We start from the raw sequence: 15,162 nt of genomic DNA, 5'->3' as shown, positions 1-15,162 counted from the left end.
GACTCAATGGGAATACACCCTGTGATTGGTGACCACGCTCGACACCGAAAAGGGGAAGTGAGGGAAAAACATCAATGAAGCAGTGAACTAAGCCCTACAACGGTCAATAGACTTCTGTGAACCCGGGTGAAGACCTGGTTGGCCAGCAGTGTGGCAAGACCTGGGGACTCTTGGGCCCAGAGTCCGTGACATAGCCACAGAGGACTAGAGTGGAGAGTGAAGCGTCCAGCTGATACGAGAATGCATAGGCATAAGAACACCCACACTTGTAGATAATACCCACTTATCCTGGCTTCAGTGACTGGATGATCAGAGCTCAACCAGAAAGTAAAAAGAAGAGGAGAAAAAAAAAAGCATTCTCATACAATTTGATGAACTTGACCTATACCTATGGAAGCAGTAGCTCAAAAGAGGGAACAAGTCCTTACAGCAAGAATCATTCCCACCCCTTCTACACACAGAGTAGACAGGGATGGGCAACTTGGACATTGGCTACCCAAAATGGGGGGCGGGAGGCTACAAAGGCAAGAAGTGACTGGCTTACAAGCTTTCAAGAGGGAACCTAGATCCAGAGGGCCTGGAGGAAGGTAGAATCTCCAGTGAGTAGTATTCAATCTGACTAGGCTGGGCTGATGCAATGAAATGCAGACGGGTCTCTTGTGATACAATAGTGAATAATTGTTATCAGGACTGATTGTGAGGGTTGGAAATGTAATGGTAGACATGTTATAGCAAGGAGGGAGTGATAAACTTTTCAGTCTAGGAGCAGAGGTCCCTAGGACCATCAAGGGAGAAGAGCGGAGAGCGGACCCTACCCAGAGAAGCAGTGATGCCTGAAATGGAGCCAGAGATGATGACGTGGAGCGATGGAGCAGCTGGAGACTTTAGATCCAGAGAGGGAGAGCAACTGTGTGCTGAAGACCTGGGGTGGGGGTTAGGGGGGAAGGGGGAAGGATTGCATGGAGGGTATTGTAACCATGGCAACGAGACGATATATGATAGAACGAATGTAAAACTAATGTTCTCCCATGTAAACTATCACATAATTCACAGTAAAACATTTAAGAAAGAAAAACAAAAAAGACCATCTATTGTATAAATGTCTACAAAAGATAAATTAAGTGGTTGTCTGGGAATGCTGATGGTGGATGACAGAGTAATTGCTAATGGCTATGACATTTTTTTCAGGGATCATAAAAATTTTAATTTGATTACAGTGATGGCTGCACAAGTTTGTAAATTCACACCATTGAATTGTACGTTTAAATTTAAAAGAGTGAATTTTTAATCTCCTTAAGGAGGTCCTAAAGGAGTTCTGGTGTGGCGCTGTTAATTAATGCGCCAGACTGCAAAGCTGTTTGAACTGCAAGGTTGGCGGTTCAAGCTCACCAGCTTCTCCTCGGAAACCATAGGGGAATCGACTCAACGGCACTTAACAACAACAACAATATTTAAATTGAGGTGAATTAATCTCCACAAAGTTGTTGAGGAAAAAGAGAACGTAGGCAGTGCATGTCCCCATTAACGTTGGTCATTCTTCATTATACGGTCTTCCAGGAGTTAATATTAAGCCTCCGTAGTGATAAAACTTCTAGCTCTGGCGGGGCTTTTAAGTCGCTGTGTTTCTTTTGGTGAGGTCCTGAATTCACCTGAGTCTTAAGTTCATAAAGGAATGGGTGAAAGAATACTCTCCCACGTCCCTGTGGTCTCGCAAAGAACGGAGGTCCAAAAGAAGATGCAGATGCCCTGGGTCACCTGCTCGCGCGCGGCGGGAGGTGACAGGATAGCCGGTCCAAACCCGGAAAGACCGGAGAAGCTGGTCCAGGTGAGCTCTCTGATTGGCAGCTTGGGGAGAGGCGGGTTTCGAGTGACAGCTGCCCCACCCCTTCACGTCGGACCTGTTGGCGCCAGCCTGGGGAAGATAGGCGGGGCCCATGGTCCGCAGCGCCCATTGGATGCAGGGTAGAGAAGCTCCAGAGTGCGCCTTGAGTCCCGCCCCCGGTAGTGCAGCGGCCAATGGGCCCGGCGAATGGGCGTGGCGTCGGCAGCTACCGGGTGGCTGAGGTGGCTGAGGCGGCCGCGAAGCTGAGGCGGCGGGCGCGGCCGGGATGGCGAAGAGCCGCGGAGAGAACGGGCCGCACGCGCCTGCGGCTGGGGAAAGCCTGTCGGGGACCCGGGAGAGCCTGGCCCCGGGCCCCGACGCCGCGACCGCTGACGAACTCAGTTCTCTGGGCTCCGACTCGGAGGCCAACGGCTTCGCAGAGCGCCGCATCAACAAGTTCGGCTTCATCGTGGGCTCGCAGGGCGCCGAGGGCGCGTGAGTAGCGCCGGAGCTGGGCCGAGGGGAGATATCGGGCCTGGCGCGAACCGCGGGGGTGGGGAGCCTACTTGGACGGATCCGCCTTTGGGAGCCCCCGAGGTGCTACCTCCTTACCAGGCAGGGACCACGAGCCCCTAATCCCGGCCCCCCCCCCCGGACCCGCCCCTTCCCTCCCCCAGCTCCCCCTCCAGCCTACACCCGACCCCCCCGGGACGGACAACTGGGGACAGACAGACAGTTGCCTGCCTCCATCCTGATCTCAGAGCCAATGGACAACCCCCACCAGACAGACGGTCTCCACTTACCGCTCTAACGGACCCCCACCCCATCTCAGGACAGACTCAACAGACCTCCGGGTGGGCCACCATGGGTCTGAGCCCTCCCAGACAGCTCCCTACGCACCCCCATCACTGACTGCAGGCGGCGGACACTCCCCCCTTCTCCCCACTTACTCACCGCAGGCAGCTCGCCCCAAAAAACGACTGGGGGAGTAAGCAGGCAGACAGGAGGGTCCCGGCTCAGATCGCACACCCCTATCCCTCTCCTCCAGAGACGCCCAGCTGGCAGGCGAGGTGCATGGGCTGGCGGTCCCCTGAGGAAAGGAAGGCAGTGTCCAGATCTGACTCCTTTCCCAGCTCCCCTGTCCCATGATACTGGTTCCCTGCCCAGAACTGACAAGTCTCCCTGGTGCAGAGACAGCCCCCCTCCCCATGACCTGTGGGGTCCCACCGACCCAGCCTTCCTCCCCCTCCTCTGACTAGTAGGCTGTCCCAGGGTCCCCCCAGCCTCTGTCCTGACTTGTGGCAATGTCTTGAGAGCTGGAAGAGCTCAGTGCCCCACCAGCAGCTCCATAAAGGCCTCTATAGCCTCTTAAGGAGCTCTGGTAGCTTAGTGGTTACGAATCAGGGAATCAGGGAATCAAGGTCAGCAGTTTGAAACTGTCAGCTGTTCCGCGGGAGAAAGATGAGGCTTTCTGCTCCCGTAAAGATTTACAGCCTCGGAAGCCCTGTACAGGGTCGCCGGGGGTCCGAATGAACTCAATGGCACTTAACAACAACAACAAAACCTCTTATTCATCAGGCCTCCTCTCCCTTGGAGAAATGGAGGGCCCACCTCTATGGAGAGTGCCCTCCCCCAACTGTCTGTCTTCTCTAGCCCCTCCCCACTATTCACTGCTGGTAAAAGTAGTCCAAGCCAGGCCTCAAGAGCACACCTCATTCCCATCCCTCACCCTGACTCCATTCCTTGCCACAGTTCCCCCAGGGATTCGTTTGTGTGCACCCAAAAGGAACCTAGGTTGTGTTTGGGAATAGGAGAACAGTCACCAGGGATCAGAGATCTGGAAAAAGGTGGGTCTGGAGAACTGGAAAAGGAGTTCCTGGTTCCATTTGTGGGTCCTTAGAAGGAAGCGCTCAGGCTTATTGGTAAATTCTAACCCACTAGAATGCCTACTACATGCCTCTTGGGACAGTTAATCAGATCTTGGGGTGCAAAGCAGTGCGAGAGAGAGTGGGAAAAGGACTTACTTACTGGCTGTGTGACATTGGGCAAGATCCTGAATCTCTGAGCCTGCTTACTGAGTGTAAAGGAACAAAATAAGACCTTCTTCCAAGAGTCTTGTGGGGATTAAATGAGACCAGATATGAGAAGGCACCCAGTACAGTAGTGGCCCAGAAAGTATTCATTGCCTTTCTTTTCCTTCTAAGGTTCTGAGAATTGAGGAGAAAAGTGAGGGAGTACCTCTGGTATTTGTGGACAGAGAGGCCCCAATGGGAGCACCTCCCTTTGGCTGTCGTCCTCACCCAGGCAGCCAGACATCTGTCTTCCCCAACCTCCAACCGCAAACCTGGGATGTGGCTCTAAAGACATCACTGGTGTTTGTAATGCTGCCACTGAATGGGGATCTAGGTCCAGTCCTCTCTCCCTGCCTCATTTTCTTGACCCTCTTGGTCAACCTGGTGTCTTAAACTTGGATGTTCACTGCTTGGCTTCTGTTGTGATTCCCAAAAGACCAAAATTAAGTCCCCTGCCAAAACCATAAGGGGGAAGTTAGGTAGTTTCAGGGTGACTGCCCTCGACCCAGTCTCGTGGTTGAGGGCTAGGAGTCCATGTGCTGTCTCAGAGAAGTGAAACATTAGCGCTGTTGGCTACAGTGGAGGTTGTGGGGACTCTGGCTCAGATTAAAAGTCCATTTCAGCCACTCTGGGCCAAAGGTTGTCTCAAGACGGTCAGTTTTGGCAGTTGCTGTGGGGTGGGGAAGAAAGCAGGTCAGAGGCAACCCTGCTTAGGTGACTTGTCAGGTGCCTGGTGTGACTAGATCATAAAATCAGAGCTTGTTAGAGCTAGAAGGAAATGTCAGAGATTGGCTAGCCTAGCCCTTACTTATGGTACAGGTGAGGAAACTGAGTCTAACCAGAAAAGGAAAAAGTGTGTTGTTGTTACCAGCTCATTTTTGTTATTGTTAGTGCCTTCGAGTCTGTTCTGACTCATAGCAAGCCTGTATAGGGTCTCTGAGGCTTTTAAAATCTTTGCAGGAACAGAAAGCCTCATCTTTCTCAAACCATGCATCTTGTGGCTCGCAGTCCAGTGCTTATCGTATGGAGCCACCACTGATCAAATTTTTGTCTGGGACAGAGTACAGTCACCTTTTCCTCCTCAGCATCTAGTGTAAAACCTGCAGTGTAGTAAATGCTCAATTAAAGTTTACTTACTGAATGACGTTTATTGATAGACATTACAGACCAGGAAGCTGAAGTGACCTTAGAAATGGCTGTCGATATACATTGTACATTAAGTATATTGAGGGCCTGAAAGACATGATTAGCTTCAACTCTTTAGTCTCTGAGAAGTAAAACTAGGAACTGAACCCAGATTCCCTGATTCTCAGCCCTGTCTCTTCCCACTTTTTCACTTTGCCTTTTGTGCCTACTCTGCAGAGGCCCTTTGTTGGGCCTGAGATGACCATACTCTCTGGGATACCATAGGCATCTGCTTCCTGTTAGAGGAGTGAGGGATCTGAGCTGGGCCCAGGGGAAAATATCTGCAACAGCAGTGTTGCCTTCTGCTGGTTCATTTCCCCGTTCCCTGGGGCCTCCACCGCTCCTAGCCAGCTATGGCAGCCCTAAGACTTTGGGAATCGTTGTTGTTGTTGTTGTGAAGTGCCGTCAAGTCGGTTCCGACCCATAACGACCCTGTACAGGGTTTCCGAGGGTGTAAATCCTTACGGGAGTAGAAAGCCTCATCATTCTCCCGCGGAGCGACTGGTAGTTTCGAACCGCTGACCTTAAGATTCGCAGCCCGATTCGTAACCACTATGCTACTTTGGGAATCGTAGAACTGGCTTAATTGGTATCTCTCTAATTTGGTCTGTGCCAGTTTTTGTTGGGGTGGGGCCAGCACCCTCCTGGCAGGCTAGAGCCTGCCTCACCACTACTGTCATTTGTAAGCTCAGAGCATCTCTTTTTTTTGAGCTATTACAGATCCCAGGAGAGTGTGGGGCTAGCAGTGCGGTGGTCTCTGGGTGGCCCATCTGGAAGGAGGCAACTACACATGTGGGGCTCTGGTCTGTGACTCTAGACCACAGACCCTCCCATTTTCTCTCCTCCTCCCCTCTCCTAGCCTCAAAGGAAAATCCGGTTTGGTAGCCATGTGGGTGTTCTAGGGCCTCAGACAAGACCTAACTTGGCGAGGTGTACCAGCTACTGCCCTGGGAAGGTGCCTCTGTGTCCGCCTGCTAGGAAATCCTAAGCTGTGGGAAAGAGATAAGGCAGTAGGGCCTGCTTGATGTTTTGTCCTTTCAGCATCTGAAACAGGACCTCCAGAGGTTCCAGTCAGGCCTGGCTTGAGTCCAACTACCCAATCTGTTTACACTGAGGTAGCAGAGAGAAGGTGCTTGGGACTCCCTCCTCAAATGAGCTCTGGAATCTGACTGTCTCTGTGGCCTTAGACGTGTTACTTTATTTCTCTGAGCCTCAGTTTTCACCTGTATAATGGTTATAAGGACTCCTGGTGTGGCACTATAGGATACGCACTAGACTGTAAACTACAAGGTCAGTGGTTCAAACCCATTAGCAGCTCCTTAGAAACAGTTGCTATGAGCTGAAATCGACTCATCAACACTCAACAACAATGGTTATAATATAAACTTTCAGGGTTGCTGGGAGGTAAAGTGAGCTGATGTTTGAAAAGAACCTGGCACTCAACAGGTGTTCAGTGAATGTTCTTCTTCTTAAAGACTGAAGTAGCTAATCTTTTTATTCTCTACTTCGTCTCTCTAGCAGTGATGATGATTGATTGATTGTGTAGCTCAGTCCCTGTGGGCAGGAAATTGAACAACCCAGTGAATCCTTACTTTTCCCTGAGAAAGAAGTGGCTATCCCCATTCTGTAGATGAACACATTGAAATCCAGACCTAGGGTTTGCCAGGTGGTAAATGGTAGAACTGGGACTAGAACCTGTTTCCTGATGCTGAACCCTGTTAAGGTGGCAGCAGGCAAGATGACAAGTGCTCATCAGTCCCTGAGGCCTTCATCCCAAGGGAGGGGTCAGCAGGAACCTGGCTACCTCCCCATTCCAGTGTGGGTCCCAGTACAGTGCAATTCCATGGCCATTCAAATCAAGGAAGGCCCATTGAGGAAATCCCTGGAGAGACCCTGAGAGTATGGCCAGAGTGGGTCTAGTCTTAGCCCCCTCAAAGACTAGAGTCCACATTGCATTGGTCTTGGCTCCAAATTGCTGCACCGTGGCTATTTGACTTTGCTATGTAATCTGCCCTTTTTGGAAGTATATCACTGTGGGTAAGGTAGGGATTGTGCTCCTTGTTCATGTGAGGAAACCAAGGCTTAGAGAAGAGTCACAGTTAACAATGGAGCCAGATCAAGAAGGGATCCCAGGTCTTCTGCCCAGTGCTTCTCCAACTACATGGCATGATATACTGTCTTCCTCATCTTCAAGCCAGTTGAGCCTCCCGGTCCAGAATGTATTGCTCACCAGAGCAGACCCAGTCATTCATCCATTACCATCCATAGCTCATCCTTCCCTGCCTCCTTTTTTTTTTTTTTTTTTTAAATCTTTCAGGCAGGATACCTGGGGAGGAGGCCTCCCTCAGCTGATTTGTCTATCCCTGTGAAGCTGCTGCTATCCTGGGCCTCAGGTACCTTGCCTGGCAGGGAGGAAACTCTCTTGACTGCCGCACTGACATTCAAATCAATCTCCTTAGAAGCTACCTATCCAGGATTTGGGGGCAGCAGTCAGCTTTGGCTTTCTTTATCTCATCTTATCTTTCTCATTCCTTTCCCCATTCCTTCTTCCCTCACCGCACCTACTTCATTTCATACCCTATTCGGCAGCGCTGAGGGCTATGCGCCTTAGCCTTAGCTCTGCATTCTTCTTCAGCAGCCTGGGAGAGAAAATCAAGCCAGTTTATCCATCTTAGCAGGGAGATTGATTATATACCAAACATTTACTGCGCACCTACTTTGCCAGATCCTGTGACTGGTAAAAGGGTCACAGAACTGTGTGTTGTTACCCTCAAAGGGTTCATGGACTGGCTGGAAAATAGATCCATAACCAAGTCATTGCAGTATTGAGTGAGGTATGTGGGTGCTCTGGGAGTCTAGAGGAAGCAGCAGACAGTGTTGCCTACAGGAAAGATAAGGAGGCATTTGATCCAGGCTTCAGAATGGCACATAAGGACATTCCATGGGTGGGGAGATAGCTTAGTCGTTATCTAGCTATTATAACTAATAACGCAAATAGATGGCTTTACCAACGAAATATATTCTCTTATAGTTTAGGAAGCTAGAAGTCTGAATTCAAGGCAGCAACTCTAGTAGAAGACTTTCTCTCTCTACAGGCTCTGGGGGAAGGTCCTTGTCTCTTTTCCACATCTGTGGGCCCCAACCTTAGAGATCTATCTTTTTGTGTCTTGGCATCAACTTTCCTGTGGGTCTAGGAGGTTCTCCGCGGGTCTAAAGGAAGTGCTCTGCTTTTGATTCTTCTTTCCTGGTACTGAGATCCCTTTCATCTCTGCTTGCTTTTGTTTAATTTCTTCTATCTCAAAAGAGATTGATTCAAGATACAATTCAATCCATAACAGGAGGGAATGCGCAAAGTTCTCCCAAAAGCCAGGTGTTTGAGAAAGGTAATGTGCCAAGAGCAGAGATGGCTAGAAGAGTGGGAGGCAAGGGAAAGTTATGAAGCAAGGGGAGGCTAGGGAAGCAGGTTGGGCAGACTGTGACTGGCCTTGATGTTAGCCTGTATTTCATAAAGGTCAACCTGATGTTGGTGTGGAAGATGGCATGGAGAGGAAGACCTGTTAGAAGAGTTCAGGACAGTCAGTAGGGCTATTGTGAGGTCTGGAGCTGTGAGGATGAAGAGACTGGCAAATCAGTGCCTGATTGGCTGTGTAGACTGATGGGGAAGTGGAAAGACTCTGGAAGCCTTAGGACAACCTGGTGGCCCTAGCCTCTCACAAGACTCAGCTCTCATAGGAAGATCAGCTATGACCTCCCTCTGAAGTGGATAGTGGACTTCTGCTGGCTCTGTTACCAACTTGGGCTCCCCAAGGTGTCTGGCATAGCTGATACAGGAAACATCAAGGGACTTTTTGTCTCCCTCTGGCAGGAGAGCAGGTTAGCCGGCCTGGTTGGGAAGGAAATAGAGTGAATTATACCGACCTTTGTGTTCTTTGCCTGGTAAACATGTTGGATGACAGAGAAGGCTACAAAGAGCCAGGTTCCTCTCCTAGAAGAGAAGAAAACCTACCTTCGGACAGTGGCAGCAAGGGAAAGTAGGTTTGGACCTATTGGCAGGACATAATCTGATCAAAGGAAGGCAGCAGCTGATGGCCCCTTAACCTAATGTAGTCCTTGTTCTGTCCTGGTCCAGGACCTCTGAGAAGGCCCATCGCTCAGCACTTAAGGGCACCCAGCAGTGTTTTGGAGATGAGAAGTTCTGGCTGGAAATAAGATTTGGATTAGTGTGTGGAAAAGGAAGATGAATGAGGCAGTACCACCACTGACCATTGTGGTATATGACCATGGGGCTAATACTCCTTGTTTTTCATGCAGAACTTCCTATGTGTGTGGCTCTGTGTTAGGCTCAGGGCATATAGACCTGGTCGTCGTTCACAGCCTGCTGGGAAAGTTGAGCATTCCCCCACATCAGTTGCTCACTGAGTCATTTGGAACATGTGACCCTGATAATGAGGGTCCTAATCTAAGGGCCCTTTCCTCTTATTGGTCTGTGATGGTTCAACAGAAGGGAGAGCAGAGGTAGCTCTCCTGAAAGCTCCACCTCAAGCATGCAACTGTAGTGCTGCCTGGGGTCTTTGGCCTCCTGGGTAGTTGCCATCATTTCAGAAGAGATCTGAGTTTGCTTCATGATTACTGCCACCCTCCTTCTGTGTCCCATGTAGATTTCCATTCTGAACTTCCTGCCCTGTTTCTGAATAGCCCTCCCAGGTAATGTCAGGTCCCCAGGAAGTCTGTCTTTCCCCTACACCTCCTCATAACTCTGAGAAGTATAGTTATTGTCATAACTCCCATTCTACAGAGGCAAAAACCAAATCCCAGAGAGGAAAGTGGCTTGTCCTGTATCACACAGTTTATGGCTCCAACTCCACTAAGCAACAAGCTCTCTGGGAGCAAAGTTTATGTTCCCCTGGCCTAGCAGACAGCAGAGTGACAGCAGAACAAGAGCTGGTCCTTGGGAATTAAGACTGCCTGGATTTCCCTCCAGTGGTGCCCCCTGCATGCCCGGAACCTTGGGCAGTTACTGGTTTGCTTCCTCATCTTCAAAAGAAGGATAATAATTAGAGGACCTGATTAAATGAAATAACCTAAGTGAAGTGCTGAACATAATGTCTGGCATACACTAAGTGCCTGGTAAGTGTTACAACAGACATTCAGTTAAGTTAATTGAATATTACAATTGTAATGTTGTAAAAGGCCTTCAGCACGCACATCTCTGCTCAGTTCTGTGCTATACTTCGAGGAAGATACAGAGTTGGTATCAGGCCAGATAGGGAGTGCCCTCTATCAAGCTCTTACTGTGCTATCTCTGTGTGATCTCAAGGTAGAGGACAGCATTCCCAGCTCACTGCTGAGAAGACTGAAACTCAGAGGGCCCAGGGTCACAAAGCTTGTGAATCTGTCAGCACATAGTTATTGAGTTCCAGCTAGGTGCCGGGCAGTGTCCTAGACCTTAGACACACAGCAGAGCCCCTGCCCATGAGACACGTACCTTCCAAGTGTATGCAGTCTCGGCAGAGTGGACAGTCTGATTGAGGAGCCATACCCGCCCCCACTAGACTGCTCACATTCCCCAAACTAGCAGTGCCCTTTCCTACTAATGAGGTTTGCTTGCACTTGGCTTTCTGCCTCTTGTTCCCTTTTCGCTTTCTCAGCCTGGCCATTTCCTGTCAAGGACCAGCTCCAAAGTCAGCTTTAAAGCATTCCCTAAACATTCCTCCCCTACCCTGGAAGCTTCTTGCAGACTCCCAACACCTTCTACATACTCTGTAAAAGCACTTGTCTGTGTCTGCTAGGTATTTACTTACCATAAGTCTCCTCTGCCAGATTGACCTCCTCAAGGGCAGGGACTATATTTTATGCATCTTTATAGATTCCAGGCCTGAGGGAGGAGCTGATTGTATTCCATCTCTGGAGTAGTTAGGAAAGGCTTTGCAGAGAGGAGAGGAAAGTCTGTGTGAGGCCATGAATCAGAGTCGAAAGGTTGAGGGAGGGTAGCTCAGAGGGTTACCTAGAAGTAGGATAAGAAAGGGTTATGCAGGGAACAAGATACCTGAGAGCTAGGACTTGAGGTTTCTGTTGGATAAAGAGGGCAGCAGGAGTTGGGCAGAGGAGAGGGGCCTTACATAAGCAGTGAGGCAAGACTGATTTGGCAATACCTACTAACAAAACTACTTCCTTGGCAAGGATGTGTGAGAGGAGCCATATATACATTAAGAGTCAGGGTGGCCCTCTGAGAGCCTATAATGAGATTGTGACCCCAGGATCCAGTCCCCAGCAAGAAATTTCAAACGTTTCTCTGCTTAGAAGGGGTGAGGGGCTGGGGAAGGGCTGTCGTTGGTTGAGAAAAATTTCCACACCTTTCTGCACTTATCATAGAGACCTGTCCTGGGAGTTTCTGCCTTGGTCAGTTTCTTCTGTAGCTAAGTGTTGTTGTTGTTGTTGTTGTTGTTGTTAAGTGCCATCGAGTTGGTTCCGACCCATAGCAACCCTGAATAGGGTTTCTGAGGAGCGGCTGGTGAGTTTGAACTGCCGACCTTGCAGTTCAATGGCATTGCATTCTGGTGCATTAACCCACAGTGCCAAAGTAAAGTGGGGAAATTCCTTGCTGTAATTTTATTTATTTTATTGTGATTTCAGTGAAAGTTTACAGAGCAAATTGATTTTCCACAGTTTGTGACATTGACTGCAGTCCCTACAACGTAACAGCACTCTTCCCACTTCTTTTCTGTGTGCCATTTTCATCCATCTGTCTTTCGTGTCCCTTCCTCCTTCTGAGCTTTATCCCTGGGCAAATGCTGCCCTTTTGATCTCATATGGTTGATTATTCTAAGGAGTGTGTACCTCCTGGTGTTACTGTTAACTTTATAAGCCTATCGGTCATTTGGCTAGAAGTTGAGAAGCTGTAAGTTCAGTTCTTCTCTTGATAGGGTGTCCAAGGGCCATAGTCTCGGGGGATCCACCAGTTTCTTATCAGATCAGTAAGCCTGGTCCTTTTGTTTTGTTTTATGATTTTTGAGTTTTGTTCCACATTTTTTCCCCACTCTATCCAGGACCTCCTATTGTGACCCCCTATTCAAAACAGTGGTAGCCAGTAACCATCTAGTTCTTCTCATACCAGCCAGGGTCATTAAGACCAAGCTTCACGTGGTCCCTTAGTCCTTTGCACTAATTTTTTCCTTGTGTCTTTGATTTTTTTCATTCTTGTTTGCTCTGGATTGGGGAGACCAGCAGTTGTGCCTCAGATAGATAGGGAATTCCTTGTTTTGGGAAGCCAGCAATGCTGGTGCTGAAAGCAACCATTTCTTCTCTCTCATACTAAGTGGGGTGGAGCTATGCAGAGTGGAGAGCTAGGCAGTGGCCCAGGGCACCAAGGCCAGTGGAGGGTGAAGAGAACCTGTTTACCATTATGCACTGACCCAGGGCTGGAAGGAGCAGTGCCAGGGAATTCCTTCTGGGAAAGGAAGGCAGGTCCAGAACTTGGGAGTAGGAGAGAGTGAAGCAAGCCAGACTGTCTCTTTCTCACAGACAGAGAGCCTGGATACTGCCAGTACCTTCCAACGGGAGGGCCACAGGGAGGATGCCAGGTTGTGTACACCAGCTTTCCACTTCACACTGACTTGCCGCTGGTTACAGCCCTTCCTGGCTGTCTGAGCAGGTGAACTCACAGACTCCTCTGACAATCAGCCATTTGCATACCACCAATCTACCTTCTCATGGCAAAAAAACTATTTATACTTTCAGTTGTTACCACTTTAGGGTAATGAACTCCTGAAGTTGTTAACCAGAGTGTAAAGCAGCTCAGCCTTCTGTTGATTGTCACTTCTTTTTTCAGCACTGGGTGGGAGAGGGGAGTGCCTCCTCTTGTCATCCCTGGACCTAGCATTGACTGTGCTCTCTCTCAAAACTTCCTGGTTTTGTGCCCCTGGCCGCCTCCTCTACATTCTGAAGACCCAGATGTGAGAGAACACTTTAACTTTTCCTCTCTTGCCCTTCTCAGCACAGAGGATGGCAGTTCTCTTTGTTGTTGTTAACTGCCCTCAAGTCTATTTGGACTCATAGGGACCCTCTGGAGAGTTTCCGAGGCTGTAAATCTTTGTGGGAGCAGAAAGCCCTTTCTCCTCTGTGGTAGTTCTCTGGTGGTGGTGGTGGTGATGTGCAATGGAGTCTGTTCCAACTCATAGCAACACTGCATAGGGTTTCTGAGGCTGTAAATCTTTACAGGAGCAGAAAGCCTCATCTTTCACCCACAGGACAGCTGGTAGTTTTGAACTGCTAACCATGAGATTTGTAATCACTATGCTACCAGAGCTCTTTGGTGGTTCTCTACTGGGTAGTAAAGAAGAGGGAAGGGAAACATGACAGGTGTTGAGGCTCTGTTATGTGTGAGTTCTTTATATTCATTAGCTAGTACGCAAGTGACAGCCTCATTTCCAGGCTGTGTAACCTTGGGCAGATTACTCGACCTTGCTGAGCATTAGTTTTTTTGTCTACTAAATGTAGATAATAAAACCTACTTCCTTGAGTAACTGTGGATGAACTGTAATAATGCCTGTAGTAGTGCTTGGCTCGTCCATGGTCAGGTCTTGAAACATGTTGTCTCTCTTTGCCTTCTTCTGTGATCTTTACACTGCTCCTGAGGAGGTAGCATTGCCCCTTCTTTCAACCTGTCTTGTAAAATTGTAGAACTGGGATCTGACACCAGGATTTATAGTTTGTATGCCTTGAGTAAATTACTCTCAGTCTTTTGGGGCCTCAACTGTTTCCTGGGTAAAATGGGGTTAATCTGCTCTACAAAGGAGTGTTTATGTTCATTAGTTAGATGAGAAAAGGGATGTGAAAGTGCTAGGTAGCCTGCAAATACCAGTCACCTTGTTGTTATAGGGGCTGTGAAGTCTGCTCCAATTCCTATTGACCTTATCGTAACAGAATGAAACACTGCCCATTCTTGTGCCATCTCTCACAATTGGTATGTTTGAGCCCATTGTTTCAACCACTGTGTCAATCCATCTCACTGGGGTTCTTCCTCTTTGGTAGCCCTCTACTTTACCGAGCCTGATGTCTTTTTTCAGGCTGGTCCCTCCTGGCATGTCCAAAATATGTGAAAAGAACTCTTACCCTCTTCACTTCCAAGGAGCACTCTGACTGTACTTTTTCCAGAACAGATTTGTTTGTTGTTCTGGTAGTCCATTGGACTTGGAATATTCTTGGCCAATACAGTAATTCAAATGCATCGATTATTCATTGTGCATTTTCTACATGCATATGAGGTGATTGAAAACTCCAGGGTTTGAGTTTGGCACACCTTGTTCCTCAAAGTGACATCTTTGTTCTTGAATACTTTAAAGATGTCTTTTGCAGCAGATTTGCCTGATGAAATAAATACACCATTTGTTTTCTTGACTACTGCTTCCATGAGCATTGATTATAGATCTAAGTAAAATAAAATCCTTGACAACTTCAGTCTTTTCTCCATATATCATGATGTTGCTTACTGGTCCAGTTGCGAGGATTTTTGTTTTCCTTTAGCTAAATTGTAATCCATAGTGAAGGCTGTATTCTTTCATCTTCATCAGCAAGTATGTCAAGTTCTCTGTGCTTTTAGCAAGTAAGGTTGTGTCATCTGCATATCACAAAGGCTGTTAATGAACACTCCTCCAATCCTGATGCCACATTCTTCTTCATATAATCCAGCATCTTGAATTATTTGCTCTGCATACAGATTGAAAAAGTATGGTGAAAAGATACAACCCTGATGCACACCTTTCCTGTTTTTAAACCTTGAAGTAGTTCCTTACTCTGTTCAAACAATTGCTTCTTGTTCTGTGCACAAGTTCCGCATGAGCATGTGAATGAAGTGTTTTGGAATTCCCATTCTTCACAATGTTATCCACAGTTCATTATGATCCACCCAGTCGAATGCCTTTGCATAGTCAATGAAACACAAGTAAACATATTTCTGGTATTTTCTGCTTTCAGCCAAGACCTTTCTGATATCAGCAAAGATATCCCTCCTTCCATATCCTCTTCTGAATCCTGCTTTGATTTCTGGCAGTTCCATGTTGATGTACTGCTGCAATCATTTTTTAA

At 48.3% G+C, this 15,162-nt stretch overlaps 1 protein-coding gene across 2 annotated transcripts in view; it reads left to right on the top strand.

Annotated features, from left to right (window-relative positions):
- Positions 1 to 2,108: 2,108 nt before the first annotated feature.
- Positions 2,109 to 15,162, top strand: part of TBC1D10A (TBC1 domain family, member 10A) — a 37,526-nt gene continuing 24,472 nt past the window's right edge. For both annotated transcript variants that reach the window (XM_006869234.1, XM_006869233.1), the window contains exon 1: positions 2,109 to 2,317. In XM_006869234.1, coding sequence (XP_006869296.1) covers positions 2,109 to 2,317 — 209 coding nt within the window. The remainder of the gene's footprint in view (positions 2,318 to 15,162) is intronic.

The sequence above is a fragment of the Chrysochloris asiatica genome, unplaced genomic scaffold (assembly GCF_000296735.1).
Source record: "Chrysochloris asiatica unplaced genomic scaffold, ChrAsi1.0 scaffold00128, whole genome shotgun sequence".
Classification (NCBI taxonomy): domain Eukaryota; kingdom Metazoa; phylum Chordata; class Mammalia; order Afrosoricida; family Chrysochloridae; genus Chrysochloris; species Chrysochloris asiatica.
Note: the sequence above shows the minus strand (reverse complement) of the source record. Positions and strands in the feature narration are given on the sequence as shown.